The sequence below is a fragment of the Anabrus simplex genome, chromosome 1, assembly GCF_040414725.1.
Source record: "Anabrus simplex isolate iqAnaSimp1 chromosome 1, ASM4041472v1, whole genome shotgun sequence".
Taxonomy (NCBI): domain Eukaryota; kingdom Metazoa; phylum Arthropoda; class Insecta; order Orthoptera; family Tettigoniidae; genus Anabrus; species Anabrus simplex.
In genome coordinates, this window is record NC_090265.1 from 886,354,599 (window position 1) to 886,370,066 (window position 15,468).

The 15,468-nt window shown below is 38.7% G+C and overlaps 1 protein-coding gene across 3 annotated transcripts in view; it reads right to left on the reverse strand.

Annotated features, from left to right (window-relative positions):
• The window catches only part of LOC136857688 (constitutive coactivator of PPAR-gamma-like protein 1 homolog), a 339,417-nt gene that overhangs the window by 185,336 nt on the left and 138,613 nt on the right, over nt 1-15,468 (reverse strand). For all 3 annotated transcript variants that reach the window (XM_067136540.2, XM_067136539.2, XM_067136541.2), the window contains exon 9: nt 13,981-14,140. In XM_067136540.2, the coding sequence (XP_066992641.1) occupies nt 13,981-14,140 (160 nt within the window). The remainder of the gene's footprint in view (nt 1-13,980; nt 14,141-15,468) is intronic.

Here is a 15,468-nt window from a genome sequence, read left to right on the forward strand (position 1 = left end):
ACACCCAGCTGGTTATCAACATTCGTTCAACTTCGTGGACGATCGGGATCTTTCAGCCGGCTGTTTGGCGGCATAACATATCAGCTGGCAAGTCGGCTGTTTCCTGCATAGAGTCGGGATGTTTCTTTGTTTCGTAACAGTTTATTCACCTAACTAATTATGGACACGGAAAATCTTATCGGTTTAGTTCCAAACCGTAATTTCCTTTATGACAAGACCCAAAAGCATTATTGCAATAACAACGTAAGAGAGAATGTCTGGAAGGAAATAAGCAAGGGAATGAAAAATCAAACAGGTAAGAATATTCAATTTTGTGGTAGATTAGGCCTATACGGTAATTTATTTCGCAATTATTGTCGACCTTATTTCAGAATCGTATTATGTTGGAGTCCACATACAGTACGATAGGTCAGTACAATAATTGACATGGCTTGGAACTTACAGTATTTACCGTGAACAATTTTGCAAGTTGCGTTCCCTACACTTGTCGTTCATGTATTCCTAACAAACAGTACGGTAATGCATAAGAAGCTGCTGTGTTGTGGACAAATACATTTTTCTGTTTTTAATTAATGTTGAGGCCACCTCAATTAATGACTTCACCCTGTCGCGGCCTGCAACTTACTGCATTAATGTTTTATCAAACCATCCATTGTGTGCTTTGTGTTTCCCGCGTAGAATCCCATTTGATTCTATTCAGCTTGATGTAAACGGTGGAGTGGAAATTACGACTCATGGGTTCGATTCGATTCCACAAGTTGAGAGTGATCATCTGGTGTTGGTGTTGTCATAGCATGACGTCATATGGCCTTGGCAAACCCGGAGAGGCTTCATGACAGGCGCAAACGGTCTAACACAGGGTTCAACTTGCACGGGGACTGGAGGGTTCTAACCATAAGCTGCTTTGAACGGGCATTTTCTGTCTCAAGGGGCTCTAAACTTTGTACTGTTTAAGCGGGAAATATATTTACAACAGAACACTTTAAGCGAGATAAATATACACATATCTTAACGTAACTGATCAAGGGACCAAGAATATAGGTGGGAAAACTTATGCGGGAACTTCTTAACCGAGTTTCACTGTACATAAATTTTTAATCTAAACAGTGTTATGTGGCTGAAGATTTTAATAATATGCAAAACATGTACAATTTTTAACCAATAAGTTGCCTTTAACATCTAATGTACCAACAAGGTGCAAAATAAAAAAAATGCTTAGTTGTGAATCAATGCATCCTTATCAAATTTCTCGCAAAAGAGGGTACCAACCCTTCCGAAATCTTCAGACGGCTCTGCGCACAGTTTGGGAAAGAAACTGTTTCACAGACTAGATTGTGCGAGTGGGCTAAAAAATTTGTGACTAGCAGAGAAGCTGTGGAAAACAAATCTCATGAAAGGAGACCACAGTCAAGCATCAATGCAGACAACATCACTGCCATTCGTGATATTTTTGGTGAAGATCTGCAAATAAAAATTTTGCAAATTGTTTTAGGCGCAGGAATAAGTTAAGGAAGTGTTCAAACCATCATCCAAGATGAAACCATTACAGAAAATTGTCTGCCAGGTGGGTTCCTCGTCTTCTCCACCCGGAACAAAAAACTTTACACCAGGAAGTTTGTCAGACTCCTGCGTTGCTACGAAGAGGAAGGAGAGGATTTCTTGCATCGTATTGTGACTTGATGAAACTTGGGTGCATCATTACACCCCAGAGTCGAAGCAAGCAAGCTAGCAAGCAAGTGTCGGCGAATAGACAAAGCAGGGCCAGTCAAGGCCAAAACACTTCCATCTGCCGGAAAGGTAGCTTGCAACCGTTTTCAGAGACTCCGTGGGCTTTTTGCTGGTGGAATTTCTTCACAAAAAAGGACAAATAATGCAGCCTATTACTCTTTTTGGATTAAGTAAATGCTGCGTATCGCAACAAGTGACGCCGGCAACCAGTCCAAAACAACATTTTCCTTCATGACAGTGCAAGGCTGCATACTACCGCTTTAACGCAGGAAAAACTGGAGGAAATTCACTGGACACTTCTGGAACACCTTCCATACTGTCCAAATTTATTGTCCTGGAACTACCATTTGTTTGGACCACACAAACAACACCTAGGACAGCAGTTCGATGATGCAAGTGTAAAAGAGTTTGTGCGCAACTGGTTCCGCACATGTCCCTCCTCTTTGTATCAGAACGGCATCAAAAACTTACCAATCTGATGGAGAAAATGTGTATCGAAGGCAGGACACTATGTAGAAAAGTGATCTGATGTGCATTTTTTTTGGTTGGTGCAATCAATTTTAAAAAATAACTCCCATTTATACATGATCTGCCTTCGTAGAACCGGCTTTATGAAAATAGCGCTTCACGTAGAAAACAGAACCCCAAGAAAATTTTACTAAACACACTGCCTCCAAGATGTTTACCTTCCTCATTGTGGAATAAAGAGAAGGTTACACTTTTGCTTCACACATCATACTAGTCTTGGTAGGATGTGACACACAGACAGAAAAACACAACCAAAAAAACATAGCTGCCAACATTCAAAAACAAAAAAAACTGGGAAATGGTATAAACAGCTCTTCTCACCATGTGATGCAAAAAAAATTATGTCACACCGACAAACAGAAAATACAAATTATGAACATTTCCTTAATTCAGTAATATATGGAAACTGTTCCAAAAATTGTCTCAGAAAAAGAAGAATTATATTACTTTGCCATAATAAAACATACAACCTTGAACACACCATGCTGTATCATAATGATAACCAATACTAACTCTTACAAGAGAAATAACACTGTCTATGGCTCTATCACATGAACAAACAATACCAACTCCCTAAAAACCAAACATGATAATTATGTTTAAAGGGGCCCAACAGCCGGGTTGTAACCGTCCAGGCTTCTCCAGCCCTACTAATTTAATATAATAACATGTTACGCGATATCATTTGATATCAAGTTTATCCGCCATCGGCAATTATTTGTAATAACATATTTATTCAACGTCGCCATCGGCAATTATTTGTAATATATTTATTCAACGTCGATCATTTGTAATCAAGGCCTTTTGGAATCATATTGTATATATGATAACATCGTTTTAGTATTTAAGTTATTATATTATGTAGAATAGGAATTCATTGTTGTAAATACGGTCAATATGATGAGACATAGTTGTTTTCATTTCATCTCATATTTGTGTATACGGAGGGTTATTCTTGAAGCTTGGGATTTTGCGCGAGTCATGGGTTTATTTTATGACCAAGGCTAGTAAACAGCGACCCGTGCGCGAGGCTTGCAAGCTGGTCAGCTATATCATCGCCACGCCTTCTGGACTTGTCGAGGAAGAAGGAAAGGGGAGTTGATGCTTCGATCTATCGAATCAGATACGTCGTATGTGAGTTTTGAGATGGAACTGTTACCAAGAGTGGGGGTGAGCCCGGATATATACTGATTCTCAACACGAGAACGGGACCTTACGACCTTACAACCTAACGAGATACTCCATCACTACTAATTCTACTGTGAACATCTACTTTGAACGACGTGACTTGATTTTTGAGTGTGTGGTCGCTCAGCGACATAGTTACTTTTGTACAATGTGTTGTCGCTTCGGTTATGTTATCGGATCTACGAGAAACGAAACAAGCTTATGGCTTGTGTTATATTCAGTAAATATTGTGGACGAAGAACTATGTTTAGTTCAAGTCTACGGAAATTTGGTACAAGTCTGTACCGAATAAATTGTATAGCTCGGTTGGACTGAGATTTCTACTAATATGGAAAAATTCATATCTCTGAATTTTCTCCTCATACGATCAACGCTGATCAGTTTTTACAAGTACAGGGCCAATGTCTAATTTCAAGACTAGGCAAGCAGGGAGTGCTACTCCAGATAGCCCATACCATATCAGAGAAGGAAGGAAGGATGTCCATGGAGCAAAGTCTACATCGAGAAGAAGAGAACGAGTAACCACGGAAACCACACGACTTCAACGGAAGCTGCAATTGGTGAGCTTCAATTAGATAAAGCAAGCAATAGTAAATTCAGTAAATTATAAATGCCTCCACGCTTTAAGGAAACTTTTCCGATTCATCTCATTTTTTTTGTATAATAAATTCATTTGTATTTTATATTGCATTAATTTTCTTTCTGAAGCGATACTTAATGGTTAATTATTTAAAATCCTACCCCTGTGATTTAAATATAAGTCTCTATGCTAGTAAATATAAATTTTGGTTTACAGTTTTATTTAAAACTGTAACCATGGCGCCCAAACATTACATAGAGAAATGGGGAACCATGGAATGTTAATTGTTTCTATTTGCGTGGCAATTTGCGGGCAAGCCACAAATAGTTTATTTGATATTCATGTGTCCCAAGATAATAACTCATCTCCCCAAGTGTTATGACGAGAGGGAACAGTTACATTTGTCGCACCAACGTGGAGCTCGAAAACCATTAAGTATTCGTGGAAAGAAAGCAGTAAAGTAGAGTGTGTTGGTGGGGGTTAAGTGAGTGTCCATATAATTTGTATGTGTGATTTTGGGGGAATCATGGCTGCACAAGGTGAAAAGGACATGAAGTTACGTAGCGGAAACTTAGTAAATGGAGGCGAGACGCTGAATTCTACGAATGTTGTAGATGAAAGCATTGAAGTAGATAAAACGGTAGAGAGTGGTGGGAGCATGGAAAATAGCACAGAATCTGATGTAGCTAGGATGGAGGGCGAGAAAGGTAATACGAATAGTGAAATGAATATTCGACAACTGTTTTTAATGATGCAAGGGATATTAGAGCAAACGAAAGGGATGGATGAGATTAGGAAGGAAACGAAAGGGATAGATGAAATTAAGAAGGAAGTAGAGAGAACGAAAACCAAAATTAGCAGAGAAATAGAACAGACGAAAACCGAAATTATCAGAGAAGTTAATGCTAGGATGGATGCTTTAGATCATAGATGAAGCACTAGAGCAACAGAAACTTTTTGAGAATCAGTTAGCGGAACAGGAGATGAGACGTAGCCAACATGAGAAGGTGGTAGAAAGAAAGTTAACTGAACATAGAAGTGAAGTCATGGAGTTGGTAGAGAAAGAAAATTGTAAAGTTAGGAGCGAAGTAGACCAGCAGATCACAGCAATTAATTGTAAAATGCAGGAACAAGTAGGAGAAGTTACTAAAGTTAGAGAACAAGTACAACAACAATACGATGATCTGTGTGATAAGGTAGAGACTAATGCTAAGATATGTAATGAAATGTTGGTGAATGACGTAGAAACTAGAGAGAAAAGAATTAATGAACATATTGCTAGGTCGGAGGCACAAATACGTAAAGAAATCAGAAAAGCAAGGTAATATAGGAAGTCATTGCCATGGTACAAATTTCATATATGAAACTGATTTACGTAAATTAAATGGGAGGCAGACAAACCCTTTAGATTTTTTAAACACTGTTAAGAAACGGTTTGAAAAGCGAATAGAAGAAGGAATCATTGAATGGGAAGAAGCGTTAGAGATAATTGGTAAAGCTTTTATTGGGGAAACGAAATCATGGTTTGCGGTGTATAAGAGCAGCATGACCAGTATGGTGGAATTCCAGAAATATTTCACGGAAAAATTTTGGAGTCAAGCTATACAAAGCAGGGAAAGAGAACGCATTGTCTTTGGGAAATTTAGGCCACACGAGGGAGTTTCTATGACTGAATATTTTTTAGCCCACGTTATGATTTGTAAAAACGTAGATGGGATGTCAGCGGAGAAAGATATTGTTAAGTTATTACTCAGACATTTTCCCAACAAAATCCGTGAAGCTAGCTGTATGCAACAGATAGAGTCTATTCAGGGAATGGAAAGATTGCAAGCAAGTTTCGATGCGTTAGGAAATAGTAGTAGTAGTACACGAGAGCACACAAACTATCAAACACCACCCAGAAGACAAGAACACAATCACCGTGGTCAGTTTCAACCGAAACAACCTGTAGGTAATCAGTCACACCAGCAAAATAGAAATGTTCAGAGGGAACGAAATGTAGAGGAAAGTACAAGCAGAAATCAGGATACAAGGAGACACAGTAATTTAAACTGATAGACTGTAATGAGAGATCAGATTATCAGTCTTCAGTACATGTTGCGAGAAATTGTGTAATGACGCACATGAATTAAGATCTCGATGTCAGAGATGAGTTATTACGGAAGGTGGAAGTGAATCAAGTCGAAGTTGGTAGTAAAAGTGAGAACCCCGTTGTTACGATCGTTATATGGAGGGCGCAGTATCAGGCTTTATTGGATTCAGGCAGTCAAAGATCATGTGTAAGTTCGAAGTGGTACGAGGACAGAAAGAAGGAGAATATTGAGATTGAAGAAATGCCTGTGAAATCCACATATATCGTCACTGCTGTAGGTAAAAGATCCAAGCAAATCTGTAAACAAGTTGCTATACCTATTTGTATTAACAGGAAGTCGAAAATTCAGATCTGTCTTGTTATTCCGAATCTTATATTTGATGTTATCTTGGGATCTGACTGGCTAAGTTTATACTCAGCTCGGCTAGATTACAATGATGCGATAGTATATTTAAGGTGGGATAATGAGGATGTTAAAGTCACGTGGGATGCCGAAGTTCAGACGAAAGTGGAGGTTTGTAACATGTAGTCTGTTAATGAGGTTTTAAAAGATGAAGAAGAGAGAGCAGATTTTAAGTTGTGTGAAGTGTGGTTAGAGGAGAACCACGATGATGCTTTGAGAGAAGCGGTAGATAGTAGCAATTTGGAAGAAGGTCAGAGGGACAGATTGTTGTATGTGTTGAGAGAACACAAGGAAGTATTTTCATCGAAACCTGGCAAAACATGTGTATGAACACTCATTTTCAGTGCTGGATAAAAGTATATTCGCTGGACCGAGATATCCGATACCACATAAATATGCTAAAGCGGTAGACAATCAAATTGAAGCTATGTTAGAGGATGGTATTATTGAAGTTTCGAGTAGTCAGTGTGTCAATCCTTTATTGGTTGTGCCTAAGAACGACGGTTCTGTCCGTTTGTGCATTGATGGGAGGGAGATGAACAGACGTATTGCTGCTGATCAATTAAAATCGTTAAATGTAGAGGAGCTGATACAGGATTTTGATGGGAAAGTTTGGTTTTCTACTGTTGATTTACGTAGTAGTTTCTAGCAGATTCCGTTAAGGAAGGAGGATAGACCTTAAAGAGCTTTCAGTCACAAGAGTAATCTGTATCAATTTTGTCGTGTCCCATATGGTACTCGTACTAGTTCTTCTGCTTTAAGTCGTGCTTTGAATATTGCTCTGGGGAACAAAGCCGACCACTATGCCACTATTTATATTGATGATTTAGTAATTTCGTCTTGCAGTCTTGAAGAGCATTTAGAACATCTCGACAGGGTATTTACCAAGTTAGAACAGGCAGGTTTCATTCTTAAACTGGAGAAATGCATTTTTGGTCAGCCCGAAGTCATCTTTTTAGGACACCGTGTATCTGCAGTAGGTGTGACTCCAGAAAGCACGAGAATAGAGAAAATATTGAATGCAAAAAGGCCCAGGAATATAAAAGAATTGAGATCATACATTGGAGTATAACTTTTTTAGAAAATTTGTTTTAAGATTTTCCTACTTATTAGAGCCGTTTAGAAATTTGCTGAAAGCTGGCAATAAATGGAAGTGGGCAGAATACCATGAGAAGGCATTTGAAGAGCTAAAAGATGGTTTTAGGAAAGCTGTGATTCTGAAATATCCTAGAGGAGATAAGTATGTTATAATGACTGATGCATCACAATGTGGAATTGCTGGAGTTCTATGTCAGGAGGAAGAGAACAACTTAGGGATTGTTTCGTTGGCTTCGAGAGGGCTTAGTGCAGCTGAGAAATGCTACACGATTACTGAATTAGAGTTCTTAGCGATTATATATTCTCTAAGTAAGTTCAGGATGTATGTGTTGGGTACTAAATTTGAGATCTGGACCGACCATCATGCGCTATCTTTTATTTCTACTTGCAAATTGTCATATAACAGAGTCAGTAGATGGATTTTAGCTATACAAGAGTATGATTTTAAAGTGGTACACATTAAAGGCAAGAACAATGTGTTAGCCGATTTGCTATCCAGAGACCGAGATTTGTGTAATGAAGGTAGTGTTATTAAGACCCAGGAAGGCATTTTAATCTGTGCATGTCTTCATAAAGACGATAAGGAAGCTTTCAATAGATTAAATAAGATACGTTTTGAACAATCTCAGGACAATGAATGTAAAGATGTGATAAGAGAACTTGAGAACGGAGATCAGGAAAGTGTGAAGAAAGGTAGACACACCTATAGAATGGTTGATCAATATTTAACGAAGAATTGTGGTGACGATCGTTGGCGTATATGTGCACCTAAGTCTTTGAGAACGGAATTAATTTGGTTCATTCATAAGGAGTTGGGACATTTTGGTGCAAGTAAAGTGTTGTATGAGATTCAGAGAAGTTTTGTATGGGATAAGATGGGAAGGGAAATTAGGAAAACTATTTCCTCTTGTGATTTATGTCAACGGAGTAAAGCTCCCAATAGATATCTCGAAGGACCTAGGCTAGCAGTCATTACTGAGAAAACTGGTGATCTTGTTTATATTGACTTATTTGGACCCGTAGTTCGTGGTAAATATGGCTATCAATAAGTTTTTGTGGTGATTGATGCTTTCTCCAAGTTAGTCAGATTGTATCCGATGAGAAAAGCGACAGGTCTTAGTTGCAGTAAGATTATTAGTGACAAGTATGTTCAGGAATTAGGTACGCCTAGGAGGTTATTATCTGATAGTGGATCTCAATTTACATCGAAGAAGTGGAAGGCTGTGATGACAGAGTTAAGTATCACACAAGTTTTTTCCTCAATTAGGAATCCGCAAGGGAATATGTGTGAACGCACGATGAAGGAATTAGGTAGGATGTTTCGATCTTTAGTTCATGACAAGCACACTGCGTAGGTTGGTTCTTTAGCGTTGATTGAGAAATGGATTAATATGGTTCAGCATGATAGTACGAAATTCACCCCATTAGAGGTTCATTTTGGCAGCAATCCAAGGAATGAGCTGACAAAAGTACTAGGTATTACACAGGAACCTCAGCAGGACTCTCAGATATATGTCAGGTTAGCGAGAGAGAATTTGATTAAAGCGGCTGAGAAGCGTAGCCAACAGCAGAAACGTCAGGTGTTAGACGAATTTCAGGTAGGAGATTCTGTTCTGTTACGTGTTCCCATGCTCTCGTCCAGTGAAGAGAAGGTGACGAAGAAATTATTTTTGTTGTATCAGGGTCCATTCCAGATTCATTGTCGGGTAGGTCCTTGTGCATACAGATTGAAAGATGGTAATCGTGTCATGTTGGGCACTTATAATATTCGTTCACTGAGACGATATATTTCTGCGAATTAAGTGTAATGTCTCCCCGATGTTGTTTTGACAACATTAAATGTACTTGAGTTAGAAAACGTGAATTCATGTATAGGTTGTGAACCTTGACCTGACACCACTGTAGAAGCCATGAGTAACTTGGGATTTTTTTTGAAACTGCAGAAGGAAATTAATGCAATAATTTTCTAAGTAGTAATATTTTTTGCAATGAAAACAAGAAATTGCTTGCGGCCATCTAAGAGAGGTAATCCACGTGTGATTACGTGTGTGTGTGGTGTATATATTATAATAACCTGGAACTGCCGAACACTTTGATGGTGAAGTGCAAAGATAGAGTTATTTACCTGTTGTTGTAAATATTGTGAGTGTAGCTGACAAACTTTCACAAGAAAATTGGCAGGATTTATTACTAATGTTATCTGGTATCGTTGAAACAGACACTCTACAGTGAGATACAAGATTTGATTATGTATGTTTTTTATTGTTTGTCAGATGTAATGATGTATATATCAACCGTTTTGGTGTAGTGTGTTATTTTCATATATGTTATATCTGTAAATAACAGGAGGGCATATGTAACCGCCCAGGCTTCTCCAGCCCTACTAATTTAATATAATAACATGTTACGCGATATCATTTGATATCAAGTTTATCCGCCATCGGCAATTATTTGTAATAACATATTTATTCAACGTCAATCATTTGTAATCAAGGCCTTTTGGAAACACATTGTATATATGATAACATCGTTTTAGTATTTTAATTATTATATTATGTAGGATAAGAATTCATTATGTTGTAAATACGGTCAATATGTTGAGACATAGTTGTTTTCATTTCATCTCATTTGTGTATACGGAGGGTTATTCTTGAAGCTTGGGATTTTGCGTGAGTCATGGGTTTATTTTATGACCAAGGCTAGTAAACAGCGACCCGTGCGCGAGGCTTGCAAGCTGGTCAGCTATATCATCGCCACGCCTTCTGGACTTGTCGAGGAAGAAGGAAAGGGGAGTTGATGCTTCGATCTATCGAATCAGATACGTCGTCGTGAGTTTTGAGATTGAACTGTTACCAAGAGTGGGGGTGAGCCCGGATATATACTGATTCTTAACACGAGAACGGGACCTTACGACCTTACGAGATACTCCATCACTACTAATTCTACTATGAACATCTACTTTGAACGACGTGATTTGATTTTTGATAGTGTGTGGTCGCTCAGCGACATAGTTACTTTTGTACAATGTGTTGTCGCTTCGGTTATGTTATCGGATCTACGAGAAACGAAACAAGCTTATGGCTGTGGACGAAGAACTATGTTTAGTTCAAGTCTACGGAAATTTGGTACAAGTCTGTACCGTATAAATTGTATAGCTCAGTTGGATTGAGATTTCTACTAATATGGAAAAATTCATATCTCTGAATTTTCTCCTCATACGATCAACGCTGATCAGTTTTTACAAGTACAGGGCCAATGTCTAATTTCAAGACTAGGCAAGCAGGGAGTGCTAGTCCAGATAGCCCATACCATATCAGAGAAGGAAGGAAGGATGTCCATGGAGCAAAGTCTACATCGAGAAGAAGAGAACGAGTAACCACGGAAACCACATGACTTCAACGGAAGCTGCAATTGGTGAGCTTCAATTAGATAAAGCAAGCAATAGTAAATTCAGTAAATTATAAATGCCTCCACGCTTTAAGGAAACTTTTCCGATTCATCTCATTTTTTTTGTATAATAAATTCATTTGTATTTTATATTGCATTAATTTTCTTTCTTTGGTTAATTATTTAAAATCCTACCCCTGTGATTTAAGTATAAGTCTCTATGCTAGTAAATATACATTTTGTTTTACAGTTTTATTTAAAACTGTAACCATGGCGCCCAAACATTACATAGAGAAATGGGGAACCATGGAATGTTAATTGTTTCTATTTGCATGGCAATTTGCGGGCAAGCCACAAATAGTTTGATATTAATGTGTCCCAAGATAATAACTTTCATCTCCCCAAGTGTTATGACGAGAGGGAACAGTTACAAGGTTATCAACCCATAATGTACGAGGTGAATGAAATAAAAAATAAAACTTCAAAATGTATCCGACTAGAAATGAATCATAAAAAAATGATAGCGTAAAAATTCACAAACCCTCAATTACTGGGATTATATAAAGGGGTCCAAAATCCAGATCACCGGCCCCTCATAATGGTAATGATCACTGGTAAAGCAGACTCTGCTGTTCCTTGCATTGTACGTTACACACAATGGCACCTATCACAAGTAACAGACCAATGGAGTTTAGAAATGAATGATAAAAAAATGATAGCGTAAAAATTCACAAATCCTCAATTACTGGGATTATATAAAGGGGTCCAAAATCTAGATCACTGGCCCCTCATAAGGGTAATGATCACGGGTAAAGCAGACTCTGCTGTTCCTTGCATTGTACGTTACACACAATGGCACCTATCACAAGTAACAGACCAATGGATTTTGTCACATAAGGGTACTCCTCAACATATACCCATGGTGTTCCTCACATTGTGGAACAAATCACAGGCACTGGCTAGAACTGAGGTGTTCCTCACATAGTGGCACGAAACACAGGCCACATATACTCATGGTGTTGCTCACATAGCAGTACTAATCATCGGCAATGCAGACCTACAGTGTATCGCACATCATGGTACCACCCACGGGCAACACAGACCCAAGATGTTCCTTGCATTGTGGTACCAATCACTGGCAATGCACAAACCTGTGGTGTTCTTCACATAGTGGTACTAACCACAGGCAATGCAGAGATCCTCGATGTTCATCACGTAGTGGTGCTACACATATCAAACTGCATAAACAACCGAACACAAACTTGTTCAACCCATATGGATCAACCTAGTGTAACCTAAAACAGGACCACAGCACACAAACACAACTATGCAAGACGAGAGAGGACACCAGATTTGATTATTGCAATTTCACTTTTCATTTTTAAGCTGTCCAACTTGTTGGCTGAATGGTCAGCGTACTGGCCTTCGGTTCAGAGAGCCCGGGTTCGATTCCCGGCCGGCTCGGGGAATTTAACCTTCATTGGTTAATTCCAATGGCCCGGGGGCTGGGTATTTGTGCTCTCCCAACATCCCTGCAACTCACACACCACACACAACACTATCCTCCACCACAAACAATAACACAGTTACCTACACATGACAGATGCTGCCCACCCTCATTGGAGGGTCTGCCTTACAAGGGCTGCACTCTGCTAGAAATAGCCACACGAAATAAATAAATTTTGAAGCCACAAATGAGAACAGAACTTCCCACCCTATGAAGCGAATAAGACACTAACCTTCAGCCATTCACACCAACCAGTAAGAGAAGGACTATCGGTACTTACAGAGACCAATTACGAAAATTACCTTCAGCTAAAAAAGCAACATCCTGAAATGGCACCCGAGTTTCAAAATATCTTAAGTTCAGCAATCAGCGACTTAAAATCGGGAGAAACAATTGATCAGGAGGTAATATAAGAATTTCAAGAATTAAGTCTCCCACATAAATTGGGAGAGTTGGAAGGTATGTAAAAGGATTATCCAGTTTTAAGAACCTTTCTGGGCATCCAGTGCATGTAAATATTGCTCAGATACCGTGGCTGTTATTCAAGCTTTCGGATCTGAAGTGTACTTGCCTGCAAATGTCTGCAAGTTATTAGCGCAACGGCTCTTTGCTTTCCAATTTACTCCAGGAATCAACTTTTTCTCTTCCACTTTCATTGCAACATAATGGACTACCAGTCTTTCTCAACACAACTTCCCACACTGACATTTCTTGCCCATAAGAGCCAAGGTTTTATCAGGTAGAAGGTGAATAAAATAGCCTTACAGCTTGGGAAACCTGCCCTCTTACACTCACTTTATTTTGCCACTCTATCCTTCGTAAGTTTGTACAATTTCTTTCCTCACGTTCAATATGGTGTTCAGTGTAGATAGAGGAATGTTCAATTTCCATACAAATGGAAGTTGGCTTTTGATGATTTTTCATCTGTCGCAATTTTTTCTCTATAATCAATATTAGCGAACACAACCAACAATCGCAAGCAGCTCTCTCCAGGCATGCTAAAAAAGCAGATGGGAAAAAAACCATTACTTTCACTTCTCTGTCAATGACAATGCCCAAACACCATCAAAAACTATGGAAGAATAATATTCCTGTGTATGATTGGCGAGTACGAACTGGTACAATTTTTTCGAAGTTGATAGGTTGTTTTTGCTATGGTCAAACGAAACATTACCATTTATGTAAATACCATAATATCTAGTCAAGCATCTCAAAAATTAATATACCGTTCTGTACTTTTCCATATAAAGACATCCATTTGCCTTAAGGAGCTCGTTTGATAGCACCATATTTTAATACAAAACTTCTTATTTACCTTTTCAACGCAAGTGGTTATGTCATATTTAAAGCAGAATATCTTAAATGTTTTATCAATTTTTTTTAGGTTTTTAGCACATAAACACTTTCTTTTTTTAGCATACAAAAATCTGCCCCCCCAATTATAATTAGTTCAATAAATATTTACTCACTTGTTTCAGTTGCATTATGAAGTTCATCCTCATCGCTGGCTTTACCCAGAACGGCAGCACTTTCACTCTGCAGAAGTTTTGTACCCGTGGGAGGCTCTATTACAATCTGTGGTGTACTTGAATTGGCTGTTGCCTCTTTATATGCTGCCAAACTATCCCGCTGCAAATTAACCACACACAATACTTCTGAAATCTCAAAAAAAAAATGATCTACTTTCAAACTTTCATATTTAGAGTAATTTAAACAAGCATCCCAATGGATTACAAAATCTGTCATGCACTACTATATCATATGTTTGACGATTGAACTAAATATTCCCAGTTACCCAATTACAGAATAATCCGAATTCCATTCAGTTCAAATAATTTACTTCAAAGCTCTGTACCAATTACAGAGATATTTTACTTGTGGTTAGTAATGCCTACACTTTGTTAATAATATATTAGACTACCGTGACTTTTTGAGACAAAATGAAAAAATTTAAAGATGGCATTTAAGCTCCTCCCGACGTAATTCGTGAGAGAACAAATATAATTCCACTTTGTAGTGGATACAGGCCGTGCTGCAGCTTTGATGACATCACACAAATAGGTGAATAGTTTTGTGTGTCTGACTTGTGCAACGCAAGCACGCATTAAAATCACGCGGTACGTGTTTTGTAGTTAAGAATTGTCCACCTCCTTAGCATACTACAGCTCTGATAACATCAAACAACAAGGTGAACTTTTTCGTATGCCCGATCCATGCACTGCAAGAATGCATCAGTCATGCAATATGTCCATATTTTGTAGTTAGGTCCACCTCCGCAGTGTAATGGTTAGCACAATTGGCCCAAGTTAGACTTTCAGTACCGCCAGGTATTTATTTAAGAATGACAGGAAGCTTAGTATTCAGTAAAATGGTGCATGCAGTTCACTTCTACTGGGGGCGTGCCTGAGAAGAGCTGCATCACTTAGGGATGACATGACTGTACAGTAGTGTCACTGATGTTGCAATTAATATAGTGACTGAATACAGACTACCTGTCACGTGACTGCCGAACATGGCAAGGAGTGAGGGTAGTGAGAGGATGAGAATGATCGGTCTGCGCGCTGGACCAGTAGCGACCGATGACTGAAGACTGTGCCTGTCAGATCAGTTGCGACCGACGGAGGGTTAATTGATGTCGACAGCGAGGATCACGAGAAAGACAGCATATTTTAATGTTGGGGAGAACTCTCTCTTGCATGTAGCAAGGAATCAATATGGAAGATGATTGATCACGTTCAGTATAAATTCTGGAGTAGTGTATGAATATAACTGAGAAACTAACACCCCCGAATCTGTCCGTAACAACGGATGAATCAGTAAGAGAGTCGTCATTGAAACCTAAGGATATTGTGCAGATTAAATTTTGGAGGGCATAATACTGTCATTACAACAGGGTTCTCTTCTACTGTACTACAGCGATTGTGTCAGATGTGTATCACAGTCTGACATCTACTTTC